This window comes from Dendrobium catenatum, unplaced genomic scaffold, assembly GCF_001605985.2.
Source record: "Dendrobium catenatum unplaced genomic scaffold, ASM160598v2 fragScaff_scaffold_1058, whole genome shotgun sequence".
Classification (NCBI taxonomy): Eukaryota; Viridiplantae; Streptophyta; class Magnoliopsida; order Asparagales; family Orchidaceae; genus Dendrobium; species Dendrobium catenatum.
In genome coordinates, this window is record NW_021319520.1 from 339,475 (window position 1) to 361,971 (window position 22,497).

The 22,497-nt window shown below is 35.0% G+C and overlaps 1 protein-coding gene across 3 annotated transcripts in view; it reads right to left on the reverse strand.

Annotated features, from left to right (window-relative positions):
* LOC110092002 (exosome complex exonuclease RRP46 homolog) overlaps positions 1-22,497 on the reverse strand; it is a 71,515-nt gene that overhangs the window by 42,446 nt on the left and 6,572 nt on the right. For all 3 annotated transcript variants that reach the window (XM_020816337.2, XM_020816336.2, XM_020816335.2), the window contains exons 4-8: positions 15,631-15,731; positions 15,103-15,123; positions 13,970-14,042; positions 13,822-13,889; positions 13,217-13,349 (exon numbers count right to left, since the gene is read on the reverse strand). In XM_020816337.2, the coding sequence (XP_020671996.1) occupies positions 13,217-13,349; positions 13,822-13,889; positions 13,970-14,042; positions 15,103-15,123; positions 15,631-15,731 (396 nt within the window). The remainder of the gene's footprint in view (positions 1-13,216; positions 13,350-13,821; positions 13,890-13,969; positions 14,043-15,102; positions 15,124-15,630; positions 15,732-22,497) is intronic.

Below are 22,497 nucleotides of genomic sequence, written 5' to 3' on the forward strand. Positions count from 1 at the left end.
TAGAGAGAGACTAAGTTCCAAAAATTATACCTTTGGCGGCCAGCGGATCGGCGGCGACTTGTGGATCGAGGGAGAGAAATTTTTCTCTTTTCTTTCTTTTTTTTTTAATTAATTATAATTAATAATAATCAATTATAATTAATTATAATTAAGTTTAATTAATTAATATTAAGAATATTTAATTATAATCTAATTTAATTAATTATAATTAATATATAATTAATTAGTAATTAATTATAATTTAAATAAAAATTAATCATAATTGAACTTAATCAATTATGCTTAATTTTCTTTAAATAATTAATTCTAATTAAAAATAACTAATTATAATTAGATTAATTTTGTTATAATTAATATATAATTAATAATAATTAATTCGAATTAACTAATAATTAACTATAATTAAATCTAATTAACTATAATTAATTTAAAAAATGCATCACTTAAAAAAAACTTAACAGAGAACTCTCTGTTTTGGAAGTTTGGCTGAAGGAGCACGCGAAGGGGAGAAGTTTACCTTCACGGCCAGCTTGCTCCCATTCTTGCATCCGACTGAAATGTCGTAACTTCCTGTTCGACAGGAAGGGGAAGTCGGAGGGAGGAGGTGTGGAGATGGCGGGATTTGGTCGAAGAGGAAGGGGGAAGGTGTCGGCGAGCTGGGCGTCGGATCGGACAGGTATGAGGTTCTCTCCTATCTCTCTCTCCCTCTCTCTTTCTCTCTCTCTCGGCTTGCGTGGGGATTCAGCAAAGGATCAAAGCAAGAGGAAGGGAGCTTCGATCTTAGAGGGAGGAGGCGATGGGGTGGATTTCTCGGTTAAGATCGGGTGAGAGGTAAGGAGTTCTCTCTCTCTCTCTCTCTCTCTCTCTCTCTCTCTCTCTCTCTCTCTCGGCTTAGGGTCGGCACAGGAGGTGGCGACGAGATGAATGGAAACGGGATCGGGAGTGAGGGAGTAGAGCGAGGCAGGGATTCGGCGTGTGAAAGGGCAGCTACTGAAGGCAGGGCTCTGCTTCATTTTATAGACGCGATCCGAGCAACGACCGAGGCGAGATCGCGAGATTTCTGCAGGAATTGCGGGAAATTGACCGGAGCGGCGCCGTTTGCAGCGGGATTTCGGCACGACTTCGTGGATCCGACGGTCAACAGGTTAGTTGAATTTTTTTGTTCTTTTTGTTTCTTTATACAAAGGTCAACATGAACTTGAAGATTTATGGAGGAAAGTACAAATTTCATAATTAGAACATATTTTTAAATCTTCTCTAACATTCTACTTGAAAAATATCAAATTTTGGAGAAACCCTAGATTTTAATCATGAAAGAATTTGGAGAAAAAGAGATGTTTCTAAGTTTAGAATATTTAGATCATACCCTTTCTCTTCCTTAAGCTTTTCCCTTCGTTTTCTCCTGAAACCGCCGTCGGAAAACAACCCTACCACTGTCGTCGAAGCCACCCCATTGCCCCTTGTCTGCCTCTTCGTGCGTTCGGGCGGAAGAATTATGCGGGGACCGAATATAATCGGTCCCCTTAAGGCTTAAGATTTTAGGGAAAATCCAATTACCCAAATGCCATCACTTAAAACATTCATGCTTTAATAATGACTAGCGGTAGTTTGGGTATTATGAAATTTCTATAGATTTTAACTTCAAAATTAAGCAAAATTAGCTATAAGTTTTATATATCAAATTTCTTAAAATTTTGCATATAACTTTATAAAATTATTTCCGCTGAAATTCATTAACTTTGAATTTTCACTTAAATCTTGTCGCAGCGTATCGAAATGCGTGTGACGCCTACGATCGTCGACTTCAGGTTTTATAATTCTCCCCTCCTAATAAAAATTTCGTCCTCGAAATGTATATACAACTTCTAATTACAAATCAACCAACATCTTTCATTTCAATTAACATAAACTTCAACATTAGAACAGAAAAAACTAAACATCTGATATATCATAATAAAATAATCTGATCAATCCAAAAATATTTGACATAACCTAACAAGATAACCTCCTAAATCCAAAACATCATATTGAACATTACAATTCACTAAGAATAGACAATAAAGCCATCTTAACTATCATTGTCAACATCTATGGATTCATTGGGCTCCTGCTAAGTCAAAGTGTAAACCCGTGGTCGAACATTCTGCCTGGATTTATTTTGCACTGAACCTACAGTTGATGATTCTATCATCTTTTGTTTGCTAAAGTTCTTTTGTAAAGGTGCTTCATTTGATCTCATTTCTCCTAAGTCTTTTGAACCAATGTAGGACAATATATTGTTATGTGTCTAGGCTGATGACACCAATAGCAAGTGTTAGAACCAATCATACATTCACCCTTTTGTTTACTTACAGTTGCACCACTGACTCCACTAGGACTAAACTTGAGCTTCTTCCCATTTGATTCCTCAGTCTAATTGCTTTGAATATCCTTTTCAGAACTCTTCCTTTTATATTGATCCCTTCTCTTCTAAGTAGCTTGCAAATCTGATTCAATCCTTCGGGCCCTTTCTACCATAGTAGAATAATCCTTAATGCCAAAAAAGAATCAAAGGTTGTCTAATGATATCCTTCAAACCAGATAAGAAACGATGTCATTTCTCTTCTGCATTAGGTATCAGATGTGAGGCATATCTAGAAACTAGAAAATCTAGTAAAATTGGCCTCATAATGAGTAATAATTTTATCACCTTGCAACAATCTGCTAAATTTAGCTTGCATCTATATTCTATCTGACATGGGTACATATCAATCTCGGAACACTTTTAGAAACTCTCCCATGAGACTTGACTGCTGGATAGCCCTCCAAAAGTCTCCTGTAGCTGGCTTCGCCACCACCTTTCTGCCTCACCATCAAAGGCAAAAGCAGCGAGAGTAACCATTCTATCTTCTGGTGTGGGCTCCGAAAATTCGGCCTCGGCCTCCGCTCGCTCTTCTTATTCGGCGAGGGAGTTTTAACGAACTAAGTTCCGGGGTAAATTTTGGAAGGCAGATAGGTTTGTAGATAAGACACTACCCAGAGATACGGCAGGTCAACATCTGGGCATGACATACCTTTCAGAATCTTCTTTATCCTCATTACCCGATCTTCTGCCTCTATTGGTCCACCACTTGAAAACATCGTAGGCTTCATATCTTGGAAAAACTTTAAATTTTTATCTATTGGAGAGCTTCCACTACCACCAACCTGGGTCTGAGTGTTCTTAATCATTTGGGTCATTGCTGACATCATTTGCGTAAAAGATTTCATAGTAACATTGATGCTACTACTCGAAGGCTCTGCTACAACTGGTATCTCCCTCCTAATATCTCTTGTATTGTCATCAGTAGCATCATTTTTAGGATCCATGACTCTGAGATATAACATGATGAAATAAAATTAGTAGTCTATAACACACATACCATATACCTTCTCTAACCTATGTAATCATCCTATTGGTTCTTTCTTATTTATCAATATTCTTAAAACTTTGCTCTGATACCACTTTTGTCACGACCCGACAAGGTAAGCTCGCATAGGCGAGACGGGAACGGAGGTCGGACGGTAGAATAAACTATTCAATATCTAAATCTATTACCATAACATTTGAAATAGCCACTAAAAATATTAAGTTCGAAAACATATAAACATAAAATCATTAAGATTCATATAATTACCTTTCTTTGGGTGCGCCTCTCCTACGATACACGTTTTCACCCTTCTACTCATTAAGATTAAAATAATTATACTTGAAAAAACTATTGAACAACTAACATTAAGCCAATGCTTAGTAAGTAAAACATGACTCTAAGCTAAAGTAATTCAAGGCAGATGGAGTAATATGCTAAATGTCACTTTTTATTTAAAGATATCATAAATTTACTTCTTATAAACATACACATAAATCATAAATTCATATCCTTCATATTCATTTTACATTCATCATATCAATATTCGTAACTTTTTTATTTCATATATAGTACAACCGTCACAGGACCCACCATTTAGACCATAAAGGTACTCCACCATTTCTTTTTCTATAACCTTTACCATTTTAATGTGCATGAGTATATCGTCCCTAGCTAGTACTATAAGGGGGTGGGCTCCATCATTTCAACATGCACATGCAAACATTCTATAACAATTATATCATCTCATTTCTATAACATATAAACTTTATATGATAACGCCATGAAGTACAACATATAAATCGCATAATCAATCATAGGATAAGAATAACATAATCATGATTTAAAGTAATCATAAAAATTTTATAAACAAGCTTGGACTTTCAAAACATATATAATTGGACATAAACAAAAATATCACTGTAATAAAGAACCATGAATACTCACTTCAACTTAAAGGATTTGATTTGATTACTCCGCTCGAACACCTTTCGAGGTCAACGATTATCACCTATAAGAATTAATTTCTCGTTCAAAATCTTTATAATAAATCTAAATTAAAATTCTTCTTCTCATTTTAAAACACTCTAAGTTCTCTCTCTAATTTTCATATCGATATACATATGAATTTAATTTACCTAATCATTTAAAAAAATTATATTTTTATTATAATTTGAGAATTTAACCATCTCTTATTTTAAACATCTATCATTTTCATCTAAAAACCCCAATTCACCCAAAATTAGACATTAAACAAACCCTAAATTAATTTAAAATAATTTCTATTTTTGGATTTTTCTTAAATAAAATTAAGAAAATAAAGTTTTCATGAAAAAACCCTAATTTCTATAATTAAAAATCCCCCTATGATCATTTGGGATGATACATGTTAAGAACTTTCCATAAAAATTAACATTCAGCAAAAATCCTAAATTTTAAACTTGAAGATTTGTGAAGGAAAGTACAAATTTCATAATTAGAACATGTTTTTAAATCTTCTCTAACATTCTACTTGAAAAATATCAAGTTTTAGAGAAACCCTAGATTTTAATCATGAAAGAATTTGGAGAAAAAGAAATGTTTCTAAGTTTAGATCATACCATTTCTCTTCCTTAAGCTTTCCCCATTGTTTTCTCCTAAAACTACCGCCGAAAAACAGCCATACCACCGTTGCCAAAGCCTCCTCATCTCAACTTGTCCTCTTCGTGCGTTCGGGTGTAAGAATTATGAAAGGCCCAAATAGAATCAGTCCCCTTAAGGCTTAGGAGTTTAGGGAAAATCCAATTACCCAAATGCCATCACTTAAAACATTCATACTTTAATAATGGCTAGGGGTAGTTTGGGTATTATGAAATTTCTATTAATTTTAACTTCAAAATTAAGTAAAATTAACTATAAGTTTTATATACCAATTTTCTTAGAATTTTGCATATAATTTTATAAAATTATTTCCGCCGAAATTCGTTATCTTTGAATTTTCACTTAAATCTCGTTGCAGCGCATCGAAATGCGTGTGACGCCTATGATCATCGATTTCGGGTTTTACAGTGTTGTATAATGGCAGGCAACTTAGCTGTTAAATCTGACTGTAATAACATAGACTCTATAATTTATGTTTAGTTTGTTTGATTTGTACATTCAAGCATGTTTAACATATTTACCTGATTGCATAATAGAAATGCATGCTTTTTTTTAGGTTTCTTTTCTTGTTTGCTTTGGGGTATCTTAGACTTTTGATGCGGTAGGCTCTTAGGATAAAATAAGTTTTCTACCCATTAAAATTTAAACAATCTAAAAAATGAAATTAAGCTCCATGATTTTCTAACAAAAAAATTGCAAGCAGCCAAGTTTTCTTAAATTGAAAACAATCATGCATAAACAAAAAAGTGTCGCATATAGAAAGTCATCACTTAAGGACTAGATAACAAAAAAGTCCACATTTGTGAGTCAGTATTCTGTATACCCTGCATAACTAGGTATCTTGATCTCAAAGCAAAGTTATAAGTTATACTTCCTAAACAAAAATAATCTTTCAGTCTTTATATGCATTGAGACCAAAATCATGATTTTAAAAGAGTTTAGGTGGATTTATTTGGTATCCCTTTCCATGTAAGACAATAAATCCAAGGGTCGTGCTGGCTCTACCTTATGTGAGACATAGTTTGTAAGTCCCTTTGCATTTCGTTAGACTTAGGTTCGAGGCACTACCTCTCGGTAGTCCTCACTTTAGTTTTAGGATCTGAGGCAATGGTTGATTTCAATCACCATGCAAGTCCTCGCCTTCCCGGCAGTTCCTCCAACATGAGTTGTTGGAATGTAAGCCCTGACCTTCTAGTCAAAATGATCAACTTAAATAAAATTAGAGTTAAAAAATATAAAGCCCAATATACGATAGTTCAAGCACCTCTAAAATTTCTCAGAATCAAGTGATCCTACTTCGCCTTCCAGGCAGTTCCTTGAAATTCATAAAGGTCAAAACCCTTTAAACAAGATTTTCATGCATTTTCAAAAATTAAAAATTAGCCAATATCTAAATGACTTTCAAAAGCAAGAAGATCACTAATTTAATCAAAAGCGTTCTCAAGCACCAAAGCTTGAGATGTAATTAATCATAAGGGCTTTCACCTATGGGATATCTATTATATCCCAGAATAAATATATATACCCCATTCAACCAAATATTAAATGGGGGAATCACTATTAAATTGTAAATTTTATCATTGAATCTATACGGGAAAGATATTTTTATCCTTCAATATAATATATCAACATTCTTATGCCATACTCGATCATAAAGTATGCAATCCGTTTGAGGACAATAAAAATTCTCCAACAACCACCACAAGTAGAAGATGAAGTGCAACCACGGACAGATGAGGGATGAAATCCATAGCCACGATTGCGACAACAAACAACAGCTAGAGCGAAAGTAAAGTCTCCAAAACCAATAGAGAGCATAGACTGTGTGGATTCAACAGTTAAGTTGAGTTCCTCACTACAAAGTAAGGTGTATAGGTCATCCAAACTAAATGGTTGAAGTTTGGTGCAAATGGAATTCTTGATAGCATTGTAATCTGACGGTAAGCCATTAAGAGTATACAGTATGACATCCTCAGGATCAAAAGTGCACCCAACAATCACAAACGCATCCACCTTTTGCTTAATTTCAGATAAATATTACACCATGGATTTGCCACTCATTTGAAGTTGATGAAGTTCATTCTTCAAATGAAGAACACAAGAACGAATAGAAGATTGTAGCTGACGTTCGAGTGTAAGCTAAATTTCTTGACAAGAATCGAGGTAGAGAACATAAGGTAAGAGAGGAACAATTGTAGAATAAAGGGTAGCAGCAATATTTCGATCAACAAGTATCCATGTTTGGAAGTGAATATCAATAACAATAGAACCATCCTCAAGGAATTGCTAAGTGGGTTTTGGAGTAAAGCCATCGAGATAACCATTGTCACAAAATAATTTCAAGATTTGAGACTTCCAAAGAGGATGATTATCAGTGGTCAATTGAACTGTTGACCTTCATGTAGTACCTAAAGAGAATGAAACAAAATGCATACATGCTATAATTCATCGGATCCCTGAATCGTGTTGAAATCCAGCTGAAATCGGCGCCGAATCGGTTTCTTCTCCATGATTTCTGCAGGGATCCCGCTCTCGTCTCGATCAAATGGCCCTCGATGCTTATAAAACGAGAAACTCGTGAAGCTCTCGGTGATGAAAAATCCTCTGATCTCCCTCCGACCCTGCTCTTCCCCATTCGCCACTCCCGATCTCTTCTCCCGTTTGCTACCCTCTCCCTATCCCGTCTCTGCTACCTAAGCTCCCGATCTCTTCCTCTGCCTTTACCGACCCAAAGCCGAGAGAGAAAGAGAGAGAGAGAGAGATCAACATACCTGAAGCCAATTTCTCCACTCTGAACTTCTTCGAGCTCCTCCGTCTCTGTCCATCTCCTCCCTGTAGCCGACCGACTCCGTTCAACCGAGCTCTAACAGAGCTCGTCTCTTCCCGTCAGATCCGGCTCCGATCCCATTCCCGACCTCCTCATCTCTGCCACTTACCGACCGATCCTCTGAAACCAAACCCGATCACCCCTCCTGCTTTTCTCCAATCGGCTTTAGATGTAAGTTTAGTTTTATTATTATTATTATTATTATTATTAGTTTTGTTTTATTACTAATAAATATATATATAACAAATAAATGGGATTTACTCATGAGTGAAGGTGAAGGATCATTCTACATATTACAAACCACAAATAACAATAAAGAATTCGCTTTGAAGAATGGTCAAGATATCAATAAAACCATCATGCCAATTAGAATGCAAGCGCTAATCAAGGAGTGTGATTCATTCAAATCTCATACATGCCAAATTCTTGGTGGGGTTGGGAGGCCCCTACATCTCACCAACAAGGAGAATATTAAGAGGCACGTGATAATTATAGTGATGGGTCCATCGTCATCATGTATAATAAATATGGCAAGAGAACAAGCAGAGCAAGAGGAATATAGAAGAGGTAGCCTCCTTATTGGTGTCAACCCAAACTAGCATACAAATGAGCTTATAATAGCCTATTTGCAGATAAAGATGATAGATATGCAAGGGGGCTTACAAAACCTTCATAAGTCTTTTGTAAAGGATAACAGACGAACACAATAGCTTGCTAATATACAAATGAACCCAAGGATCATGCAGTGAATGCTACAATGCCCATGCAAATGAAAGATCAACGACAAGCAACATGCAAGGAGTATATCACATCCGCGTGAAAGAAAAGAAGATCTGCAATTCATAAAAATCCTCTACGAATACAAATGTATGTACAACATCCATCCATAGGTAGATGCATAAAGACTACAGTAAATGCAGTATCCTGTAGTCAACTTCAGTTTAAGGATGAATACATCTACCTCCAACAGTAGTGGTTGTATTGTAAAGACCAAAATCACAGCAGAATGCTTAAAGACTATAAGTTCCTACGAGCTTCTACAACCCAAAGCAGGAGATTAGTTAGTGCACTATGATCCACCTACATAAATCAACAAATAGTGCACGACAGTCTACCTGTACAAAGCAGCGAACAACTCAATTCAAAAGTTGCTACGACACGCCAACGGATCCGCAACTTCTATGCAAGCGGACAGAAGGCGTCTACGAATACTTTCAAAATACCCCCGCACGTGCACCATAGTTTGTATACACATAGGTACACTAAAAGGGGTAAAAGCAGTTATAAAACCCGCAAGGACCCCGGCGAGCGTGTTATTGGCACACACGTGACGTCTAGGGATGTTGCGCGGGTTATAAATTAAACCCGATCCTTCTTAACAAGTAAAAAGGAGTCGACAGGGTTTAATTATAAAATGACTCCAAACACCCGCATGGGCCCCGGCGAGCGTGTTATTGGTACACACGTGACGTCTAGGGATGCTGCGCGGGTTGACAAGTGAATTCAAGTTCGAAACCGATCCTTCTATACGGGTCAATAAAAGTCGACAGGGTTCGAAACAACAAACAAATATACAGTTGTGGCTACCGTTATATTTGTTTTAATACATTCATATTAGGCCTTCAAGGATCGGGTTTCGTAGGCTTTATGCCCTCTGAACCGAGTGGTTTTCCCGCCAAATGGTACCACAAAATACCGGTTATGGCCATCGTCGTTACGTTCCTTATTGGCATTAAATCCTTGAGATATGAATCAATAGGATATGATCGATAGGGCACAAAGCCCTCTGTTAACTAAGGTGGATTCAAGTTTGTCCCCTTAGGCAAATATCCAACCCAGGTCTATAAGGTCCCCTTGGACGAAGCAACCCATGGCTGCCGACAAGGATTTTTCTGTCAGGTTGGGTCGACTACCTCCTCTGACTAAGTAGACCAGGGACCACGATGGCCCGGGACGACGGAACCATGGGATCTTGATCGGGCCCATCATCCATTCCCCCACCATCCGCTTTAAGTGAAAGATGGTGAAATTTTTATTTTAAATATTAAATCTTTCTAAATATCCAAACTTCCCAAATTCACAAATTCAAATCCAGTTCTTAGATTCCAAACCTATGCTGCTACTATATGCCAGATAACACGTATACTACGTATCCGATTGACGAGCAGCCTTAATCGAAAGTTCTCTGTCATTATTGGGAGGGGTAATTAACTATAGAGGCTTGCGCCTATAGGAAACCAGAACTCATATCATAAAGTCCTCGCAAAATGAGGGCGAAATCTCTGGGTAGTGTCTTATCTACAAACCCATCTGCCTTCCAAAATTTACCTCGGAACTTATTCAGTCAAAACTCCCTCGCCGAATAGAAAGAAAAGCGAGCGGAGGCCGGGGCCGAATTTTCGAAGCCCACATGAACATTAAGCATAGATTTAACATCGGTCATGAGGAATTTGAGTTGGGGAGGCACAATAGTATATGCCATTTTAATGGTTGAATCAGCCGCAACCATAAACTAAGAAGAGGCGGACATATCACCCATATGCAGAGAACAAACCAAAGAAAATTAAGTAAACAAAAAAAACTTATATAGAGCGTATGCTTTTTTTTTCTTTTTTTTCATATAGAGCGTATGCTAGATAGCTCTGATACCATGTAGAAAGATCACTCCAGACCTGTAAGAAAACAGAAACCAAAACCAACAGCTAGATAAGCTTCAGTACAGAAGGGGTTAGCGGTGGCAGATACAAGTGGAGCAAAGAACGTGCAGCCCAATTCCTTGAGACCTGTATAATTATATAATTACTTATCAAGATCATCATTTCGACACTGGTGTTTATTGGCATTGGCATCATAATCTCTCTAAGAAACATCTGAAGTGTTTTGTCTTTATGTTTATTTGGCTTTATCATCCATGATGAGGTCTCTTGCCCAGCAAACATATGCAGAGGTCTCGGTCTCTCGGGCTTCACAACTTCTAGTACGGCAATAGAATTGTCTTCTCTTCCTTCTTTATCCTCAATTCCTACAAGTGCACTCACTGAATTCCCTCCCCAGTTTCCACACTCGTTCCAGTAAGAAAAATAATACATTTTATGGAGAATAAGCTAAATCCTTTGTGGAGGTTGTTACTCACGAAATTCTTTTGATACCATATATTGGAATTAAACCAACAAAATGCAGAGTCAAACCAGCTGTGACATTAATTGTAATGAGCTGGAGATTGGTGATACAAATCCAAGACATTATTTATAACCTTTTATTATGTCTGTATCTCAATACTATGCAATTGCTTTGAGTGATCGAATGATATCACATTTTTGTTAAAGTACGCTTGAAGACTGAAAATTTACATAAGAAAATTGTATTTTATAAACTATTTCATTGTTCAACTTCAGCATCGGTGAAACATGAAACAGACTAATCATTATAGTTTATATTTACAATTGTTTTCTACGATAAGGCGTTGTACTTACATGAAAGAAGGATTTTAATTAGCTCACTTGTGCCAGTTCATGTTTTGGTTCCGTGCATGGCTATAGAGCTCCATGATATGTCTTGTCAATTTTACGTGCTAGCTTTAACATCATTCAATACCCTTCATATGGCTAACTCAGCCTCGTCAGTTGGTATATATTTAAGATTTCACTACTTCAACGGTAGTTAGTCATTTCCACATTAACTTGCTGGACTGTTCAGCGATGGTTGCCAGTAATATATCCCTCACTACCTTTTATTTCTAGAATTGAAACACCGCTTAATACTTCTTCCATGACATACATTATTGGAAGAGAAACGGTGAAGGAGCGTGGAAAGTTCTATGCTACTTTCTGTAATTGGCTGCTGTCCGCTAGGTCCAGTTGTTGCGTCATTTCTTTTGATAGCTGTTCAATAATTCTTCTAGAGTTTCAAATGAAGAATTGCAATTCCATGAGCACTCTAACAGAATCAGGTTTGAAACTAACCAAAGATTCAAAAGGTGGAAAGGTAGACAACGCTATCCACAAGAAAATTTTAGGATGTTTGATGAATTTGGCTGCCACAAGGCCCAATATATACATGTTGTTAAGTCTTATAAGCAGATATATAAAAAGTCATATTAAGATGCATCTTCTAGCTGCCAAGAGGATCTTTAGGTTTGCAAGATATTATGAAATTTGTGCTATTCTACCAGAGCAAAAAGTCGAACTTGGTTGGTTTTACTGATACTGATTTTGATGGAGAACTAGACAATCGGAAGAGCACTTCAACATATATTTTTATGCTTGGTTCAAGAGTTGTTTTGTGATCTTCAAAGAAGTAACCAATTGTCACTTTATCAACAACTGGGGTTGAATTTGTTGTTGTTATTTACTGTGCTGGTCAAGCTATTTGGCTAAAGAAGTTTCATGAAGAGTTGCCTTTCAAGGAAGAGGGAGCAACTACAATTTTCTATGACAATAGTTCAACAATTAAACTCTCCAAAAAACTTATTATATATTGAAGCAAGCCCACAGATGTTAAGTTTCACTTCCTCAGGAGCCTTAATAAAGAGTCATAATCGTACTTATTGTAAAAATAATCAACTTGCTAACACCTTTACGAAGCCTTTACATTTTGGAAGCTTAGGAAATAAAATTGCTTGGTGTTTGCATATTGAAGAATCGCGTTTAAGGGAGGGTTCTTTGGAATTTACTCATTAAATTGATGCTATGTTTAACAATATAAGTGAGGAATTGTTCAATAAATAAGTTTGTTATATTTTTCCGAGTCTTAAGGCATTTATTTAGTTTGTTTGTTTTTCAGTCAAAAGTGTATTTTATTAATGGCAATAGTCCAGGCTACTCATCAGCTAGTAAAATAGAGAAAGTTGCACGTTGGATAGTACTTTGTATCATGATTTTTTATCCATTGGTGATCAAGAGCCTAGTGGTTTGTTTATATTTCTTTGGTTATTTCTGCTGATGTATTTGCCTATAAAAGAACTATTTATTACTGAATTAAGCAATTGTAAACAGGATGTTTCTTTTCTCGTGTTTACTTTCAGCTATATTGTCCATTCCATGTAATTTCTGTAACACCAAAACTTTGTGTAGCGCACAAGTCACCAACTATAGTCCTGAAGTTACATGTTGACCTCTTGTTTCTTGATTGTTGGTGCAACGGATGGGGCTTCAAGCTAAAGCAAACCAACCACAAAACTCTGCTGGTATCAAGACCACCCCTCCGCACAATACAACATTAATTATGAACTAGCATGGTTTATAAAATTGACAAGCCCAAGAGATTTGAATCAATTATGATGAAACATCGTAGTTAAGAAACTTCTATTAATAGCATTCCCTAGATTATCAAGAGTATAATTAGCAAGATATGAATGTTTCACCTGACATCACACCCCGCATAACAGATGTTATAATTCCATGCTCAATAGGCTCATCTTTTAAAAGAGATTGAGTTTTATGATGGATCGAAAGCGGAGGGTTTGGAAAAACCAGATGAAGAACAGCCTTCAATTTCTGATACATTAAAATAGCAAATAAATATGTTAATTTGAACAGACCATTCAGTAACAAAAGGAATTGAAATTTGTATCACTAAGAGCATTTTACTCAGATTAAAACTTACAAATTCCAAGTAGAGAGATAAATAATGTTACTTGATTTTAAAAAAATGAAAATTAAAATTTTACATTGTTACATAATAAGCAAAACAAAGCCCAAACTAGATGAACAAACTCATAGCTTATTCAAAAAAAAAAAAATAGTTTGACTCAAGAGAACACGAAAAAAGATCATAGCATGATGGCAACAGACTTGATGTAAAAGAGGCCAAGGTAGGATGGCATAGCATGATATCACAAGCAAACGAGAGGCAAACGGGAAATCCCTGTGCATGATTAATACAAATGATTTCTTATCAAAGCAATGTTTGGGCTTATGCAAAAGGAGTCAAGTGGCGCCTATTTAAATGGTTGAAATTAGAAATCACCTGCTCTTCTAGTACAGTGGGATCTAAAATTACATGTCCACCCACAGTCAAACCACAACAAATGGAAACTGCATTAGAGATATAATTGATGGTCTAAGTATAAAAACACTCGTGATAAAAAAGAAAAATTGCAAGAATGGTTACATACCTGCGAGATGTTTTAGAGGAATGCCTGCATCAACAAGAGCTACACACGATGCATTTATAGCACAAGAGAGAAGCTAAAACCATTCGTCAAGGAACATTACATGGTCAAAAAGGATATTCTCAATTAAGGAATGGAGTATATTTTATTCAATAGCTAGACTAGAAAACAAGAGGCTAAAACGTGCCTGAAACCACATAAAAAGACTTTTTGATGAGAGAGTTTAGATTTAATTCCTATTGCTCATCCTCATGCTATTACCAGAAAGAAATCTATTGGTGATGTTCTTTACTATGAAGAAGGGGTTCTTATTTTTTCTATAAAGTTTATTAAAATAAGATCCAAAAGACAAGCCAATATCTGCTTTTAATCTCAATCATTGAAAAGACTTAAAAAATAATGCTTCTTCATCATATTAAATTTCTTGCAGTAATCGAACCTTGGTTAGTAGGGATATGAATGATTTCTTAAAACATTACATTGGTTTTGATAGTTTCACTTCTAACTATTCTAATATGATTTGGATCTTACGAATATTAAATTTTATTGTTGTTATTCTTCTTGATCGTGAACAGTTTGACAATATTTTCATTTCTGAACTTTTTTTTTTTTGTTATTATTACATTCTTTACCAATAATGAAAGGATTCATAGAGTCTCTCATAAATATTTGGATTTTGGAGACAAGAAACTAGAATAAATTGGTTATCAAGGGTGAATACAACAGTAAATGTTCAACAAAAAAACATCATGAAACGAATTACGTAAATATCCATACTAATGCTCTTATACTACATCTAAGGAAGTCTAACACTTCAAAAATAGTTTAGGTAATGATTCTTCTATTGTTCATGCTTATGAGTTTAATATGGCTAAAGATAATTTTATGCTTACTTCCTTTCCTAGTTTGAAAGAAATTAATGTAAAATTTCAATAACTTTGCATGCTCTTTAACCATTATTAGATAATTTAAAAAAAAGGTTAGAATTAGATGGTCATATCAAAAACAAGTTTTTAATCGATCTTTGTTTTTCATAATTTTCACCAAACTATTGGAAAAGGATTAATTACCGTAATCCTCATCAAAGAATCAAAATATCGAAGCTATAAAAAACCTTTCATTTAAGAAAAGGATACAGCACCATCATCCCCAATAACCTGCAAAATAAAAAAAATAAAAAAAGATGCTTCATCTTTAAAAATAGTGTTAATCAACTATTAAATGCTCTTCGACCAGACAAAGAAATTCAACATCTTATCAATAGAGCACCTCCTGAGTGCTGTTGATGCATATAACTACAAGACGGTATATTTCTCTTTTTTCTTTCCATCACATTTTATTTTTGTTGAATCATGTCGATAAATATTTGCTTGAGATGTTCAGATACAGGATCTATGCATTAATTGTATAAAAAAAGTGCAAAAAGTATATGAGGCAATCATATGCTCATCAATCAGCACTCTATCATTGTACATTGTAAAGGAAGAATTATTGGAACAATAGCCATTAAAGTCAATGCATATTGGCATAAATAATACAACCAAAATAGATGTTCTTAATTAGAAGATAATAAACAGTAGAAACTAAGCAGCTTTATATAGAACACAGCTAAGGGAACAGAGGCTAGAAAATTAATTCTTGTAAATGCAGAAACATCACCTAACCTGAACGATGATGGAGGTAGTTGTGTTGGGGTGGACAGTAAGCAAACATATGCTTTGCAAAGTTTGACGTAAGATCATCTCATATTCCTTTTCTCGCCTTCCTAGAAAAGTAATTTAAACATGACTTGAAAGAATTTGCAAAAGCCGGAATGTTTACGAGTATACCTCAAGCCATAAAAAGAATGAACATTCTATGTTTCTAACATGATGCATGCTAAACTTCAAGATAAACTAATGCAAGTACATAATCAGTATGGTATCTTGGTAAAACGTTATAAATTAAGTTTAGGGTTATTTGGTTGGAAGTAGAGTGAGTGGAAAGTATTCTTTTTGCAACAGTTTTGAAAATATTAGTGTTTGGTTGGATGAAAAAGGAATGTTGTGTAAAATATTCTAAATGTAATTGTTCGCTCAAGAAAAATAGTGTTAAGCACGAACCTATCTTTGCATGCTTACGTTCCATTTTTCATAAGGTAGGTTGATTTTTAATTAACCAGATTTCCCCTAACAATTGTATCAGGTTTATTTAATTTTGGGTCCTTACTTCCGATAAGTGCAAGCCCTATCCCTCCCATTTCATAGGAAAGAACTCTCAATTAAAGATGAATAGCTTTAGAATTTTAAATGTTTGTCTCATTTGTAGGTGAATGGAGGTAGACCCGATCAAGATTCCATGGTTCTGTCGTGCCGGGAATACCGTAGGTTTCAGACTACCTACACTAACAACCATTGATCGTAGTATCTACGGAATCTAATTAGCAGCTATGGTTGCCTTCTCTCAAGAATCCTGGGTAAAATAAAGTGGTTAGATGTGAGTTTTATTGTTATGGTGGTTTGGGGGGTTATATATGTTAGAATGTCCATTAATTTATTTAGTTTGGGGTATACAACTCTTTTTAGGAGTTGTCCAGAGATTTGATTTATGATGGGGCTTACGGCTCCGTTTAGGAGTTGCCCGCAGGTTTAGTTTTGGGAATTAATACTTCATTTAGAAGTTTCCCAAACAATAGGTCTTACCGCTTCTCTAAGAATTTGTTTGTAGTTTGATTATGGATAGGTTACTTCACTTAAAAGTTTTCACTAATAGATCAGTTAAAGTGGGTCTTACGGCTTTTATTAGAAGTTGTCTGTTAATTAATTTAAGATTTCTCACTCTTAGAAGTTTCCCAAATAGCAAGGCAGGGCTTATTGCTTCCCTTGAAAGTTGCATGTCATTTGCTTAGATATGTCTTACAACTTCCCTTAGAAGTTGTATGTTCTTTGATTTAGTTTTAGGATGAATTGGACAACAGTTATTTAGTTTTTCACTCCTCTACTGCCCCAACACTTGGTGCTTTTACTTGTGCTTTTACTTTAGTGCTAATGTTTTAGCTCTAGTTATTTTTTTGTATTTAGAACTGTGTTTTTTTGTTATAGTGTGACTCACCTTGCTTTAGCACTGTAGTTTTATTACAGCAATTTCTTTTGCTTCACTTAGCATTTATATTTTGTTACAGTACTAAATTGCCCTTTTGTTTATTTACTTGCAGGTATTTTGAGCCCGTAGAGGAGGGAGCTTGCAAGGGTTGGAGCTTTGCCTAGAGTTTGTAGTTTAGTAGCTCACTCAATTTGAGTGTGATATTGATTGAGAGTTTGTAGTCTTGTTCAGAGTTTTGCATAGAATTTGTTTTGTAGTTATTATTTGTTTTATAGTAGTTTGAATTTTGTTTGTAGACAGTTTTTAATTTGAACTAGTTTATTGTTTTGGAGTTTGAGTTCGGGTCAGTTGAACTATTGTACAGGAGATGATTCTAATAAACAACAACATCAAGCCTTTATCCCACAACGTGGGGTCGGCTACATGAATCATTTTTCTTCATTGTGTTCTGTTAAGAGTCAAATTCTCATTTAAATCTAAAAAAGAAATGTCATTTCTAATATTTTCTAACCAAGTCTTTTTAGGTTTATCTCTACCTTTCTTAACATAGGTCAAATCTAATACATCTACTCTCCTAATATGATTATTAGAAGGACAACATTTTACATGACCAAATCATTTAAGACGACTCTCTCTAATTTTATCTATCACTAGAACTACTCCAACCTTTTCTTGGATATGCCTTTATCATATCCTGTCTCTAAGAGTTAGTCCACTCATCCCAGAGCATCCTCATCTCAGCAACACTTAACTTAATATTATGCTTCTCTTTTAATGGCCAACATTTTGCGCCATAAAACATTATAGGTCTCACCACCATCTTATAAAATTTTCCCTTAAGATTGAGTGATATTTTTCTATCAAACAACAAACCCGTAGTATTCCTCCACTTCAACCATCCAACTTGAATTCTACTAATAATATCCCCATCTATTTCACCATCACTATGAACAATAGACCCAAGATATCTAAAACGAGTATATTTATTAATGGCTTGATCACTCAAAGTCACAAACCCCTCACTAGATCTATTACTACTAAAATTACACTCCATGTATTCGGTTTTAGATCTACTCAAAAAAAAACCTTTATACTCTAAGGTTGACCTCTATAATTCGAGTTTACCTTCAACTCCCTCTCTAGTCTTATCAACAAGAAGAATATCATCAGCAAAAAGCATACACCAAGATACATCCTCTTGGAAATGTCTAGTGAGAACATCCATGACTAAAGCAAAAAGAAGGGTTTAAGGCTGATCCTTGATGTAATCCAACGAAAATAGGAAAATACTTTGTCAAACCACCTTATGTTTGAACAAAAGTAACAACGCATGCATACATATCCCTAATGACTTGAATATAAGCATTATTATACCCTTTCTTTTCTATAACTCTCCATAGCACTTCTCTCATATGCTTACTCTAAATCAATAAATATCATATGTAGATTCTCCTTGGTCTCTCTAAACTTCTCCATCAACTCTCTCAATAAATAAATAGCTTCAATAGTAGACCTACCCATAATGAATCCAAATTGATTTTGAGAAACATTAGTATAACATCATAACCTATGCTCCATAACTCTCTCCCAAAATTTTAAAGTATGACACATCAGCTTAATTCCTCTATAATTCGCAAAATCTTATGCATCACCTTTATTCTTAAAAATATGAATCAGCACGCTTATTCTACACTCATCCGACATCTTTTTAGTCTTCAAAATAATACTAAAGAGTTTAGTAAACCAAGAAATTCTTTCATCTCTTAAGCATTTGCACAGCTCTATTAGAATATCATCAGGTGCACTAGTGTTTCCATAATTCAGTCTTACTACTCCTATCTCTTTGTTTGGCTAACTTATACATATATCTTTCGCCCCCTTTAGAATCTAATCTATTATATAAATCATTAAAAGCTAAAATCTTTACATCGCAGATTGCTTCCTTAGACACCTTACGAGCATTTTATATCTTTCCCAATTTTCAGAGTTTTTACATCTAAACCAATTATTATAAAAAGCTTATTATTTTTTTCTTACACATTTTGATTTTACCGCTAACTATTTTTATTATTAGAAACTTTTCCTTTTGAAACTCCAAGGCACATCATTTGCAACATTCTTAATATTACTAACTACTTAATCCCGCATAAAATTCGCTTTCTCATGCACAGACAAAATCTTAAGATCTCAAATCTTACTCTCAAAAATATTTTTGTTAGTGTTTATTAAAGCCCTCATCTAATCTTTGAATAACGTTTTACTAAATTTTTCATATTTTGCCCCTTCATCTTAAAATAAAAAATTAATAGTGATGTTGGGTACATAAACTTTCAGTCGGAATAATTTTAGAATCTTTGCAACTTAAACGACCAATTTTTCTTACAAGAAAATAATCAATCTGAGTTTTACTATATCTATTCTTATAAGTGATGAGATACTCCTCTTTTCTTAAATAAGAAATTAGCAATTATAAAATCATAAGCTAGAGCAAAATCTAATATAGACTTATCACATTCATTACTCACTCCAAACTCATAACCACCATGAATACTTTTAAAATCCTCTACTTCTCTATCAACATGTCAATTTAAATCTCCTTCAATAAAAACTCATTCTTCAAGAATAATCTTCTGAATTGATCCATTTTAGTCATTCTAAAATTTTAATTTTAAACACATATTCAAATCTACTTAAGGAACATAATCACTTATAATATTAATAATCTTAACATCAACAATAACCTTCAAAACAATAATTATGTCTTCAATTTTATCAATTTTAATAATATTATCTTTAAAACTCTTATCTATAATCACACCTACATCATTTCTAATATGATTTCTACCAGAATATCAAAGTTTAAATCCTAAACTATCAATATCCTTAGCCTTCTCTCCAATCAATTTAGTTTCCTGAATGCATAAAATATTTATCTTCCTATGAATTATAATATCAATTAATTTTATTAATTTGCTTGTAAGAGAACCTACATTCCAAGATCTAATCTGAATTCTAGTTTCATGGACTAGCTTCTTTGCTCACATCCGTCCATGATGTGGGAACACTTTCTTATTTAACACTGCACCCAGGCGTCGATGCGACGGCCATTGCACACTTCTCACTGTATTCAGGTCATATAACGTGTCGCTTCCAAGAAACACCCTAATATTAATACAATATATTAAATGATTCATGTCATGATTATTCGACAAATTTTATGTTGGTTGTCTACTACCTAACGCAACCCTCCACTTTTCTCATCCAGAACTTAGGAATGCCCTTGCACACTTCTTGCTTTATTCAGGCCATAAGGAGATGATTCTAATGAAAACCATAGTTTAACATTGCGCAATAAGAGGCGCGCCTCTGTGCAATTTTCCCCCCAAGAGCCTCATTGCTTAAGCAATTTTGGGACTTAATGAGTCTTACGCCTCATGGAACCTGAGGCGCGCCTTAGAGGCGCAATTGCACAATTTTTGGTGAGGCGTACGCCTCATGAAACATACTGTATATGATGGTGTCGAGGGCTCGAACAGGGGGAGACAGGTAATGACATGTTCATTCTCATGCCCATAAGATTACTGCAAGTATAATTTGAGGGTTAGACCAAGGTGAAGAAGAAGGTTGCAAGCTCTTAAAAGACTGCTCATTATATGAATCGTCAGATAAGTGGGTAACATTGAAGATAATGAAGATTTGACATTCATAGATACAATTGGAGATGAAGATGCTTCCACTGAAGACTCATGTAATGATGGGACATGAATAAATTTTAGATGTTTTTTTTCTTATTTGTACTTTGGGAGTTCTGATAGACTTTAATTTGTAGTTTTGTATTTTGAATTATGCTATGAGATGCATATATTGCATCTATTTTTTTGTTTTCACTAAGTTCACTTCTCTTTTAGATGTTTTAATTGTATCATAGACTTTTACTATTATTTATCTGCTAGAATACTTAAATTCTCATTTATGCAATTCTTCGTCCATGAGGCTTATGCCTCACACCGCCTTGAGACTTACGCCTTGCCTCACGGATGAAAAATGCCTCGAGGCTTATTTACACAATTTTAAACCTTGATGAAAACATATATTTATGTTTTTTCCTCTTCTTTTTTTTATTGCGTTTTATTTTAATTAATTAATTAAAATAATTTTTAATTCACGCTCATTTAATTAATTAATTAATTAGAAGAGTTTTTAAATAAATCTATCAATTAATTAATTAAAAGAAATAAAAATAATTTTATGATTGCACAATTAATAGAAATTGGATTTTCAAATCAACTTCAATTATTTTAATTAATAAAATTATCTCAATTTTCTCTTCAAAGGTTCTCTAATTGGTCCAACAAAATTTTCTCTTTTTTTAAAGAAAAATCCAACAATCTGCGACATCCCCTCCCCGCAAAGGGAGATTAGGAGGGCAATTTCCTTTTCAAATCCACTCGGCCAGATAAGATTCGACAATTGAGAGTTTCGGGACAATGGTTAGTCCCGATATAGGTTTTCAATCTTCAAATAAGGCACCTGTTTTTTTTTTCTTTTTTTTTTGAGAAAATTCTATAATTTTTTAATTTCCTCAAGAATTCAACAATCTCCCGGCCTACCCTCCCTACGAATGGAAGTAGGGAGGGCACTTACCCTTTCAAATCTGATCGGTTTTTACAGTTGAGCGCTTCGAGACACTGATTGGTCCGAGAATCGAACTTCTAGTCTTCAATCTGCGATTGTAACGCCTATTGTTATTTTTTTTTTCTTTTTTTTTCAATAGAAACACTCCCGTTAGATTCGTATACTCAAGCAGTGGTTATGAACCGAACAGAACAACTTGAATTGGGAAATTCAATCGGAAAGCACAGAGATGGGCACGGGATCAGATCAACGCATGTTACTTCACGTAGAAGGCTCGTACGCATTGGGTCGGACACAGACCGGAGATTGCAGCTGGATCAGAGGCAACATGCGAGATCAACCAGGGTAGACGAGGGCGCGGGCTTTCACGTGTATTAAGGTTGAACGTAAACGGAGAATGTGATCGGATTCAAGGCTGGACTTCGGATCGGGAGTGGTAAACGAAGGTGCGGGTTGCACGTGAAAGGGGATCCTTTGTGCTTCTACGTGCATGACTGAGAGGACAGGAGGAGCGAATTTGGGGGCTTCGACTTCCTGCGTGCGGCATAGAGAGACGAGAGCGAGACTAGAGAGCAAAGGGGTTTCTTTTGTTAAGCGTAAGAATTCGTATGAATAGGAGAGAGCGAGTATGGGGGAGTTTTGTAACGAGTAGGAGTTATGTAGGGAGCGGTTGCGTTGTTTGAGAGCAAACATGCGTGAGGCAAGGCCGTGGCAAACGAAATTGTTTGAATTTTTTATTTTATTTTTTTATTCAACAGTAATACAAAGTATTTTAGTTCATTTTTTGAGGTAAAATAAAGTGGCTTGGTTTTGAG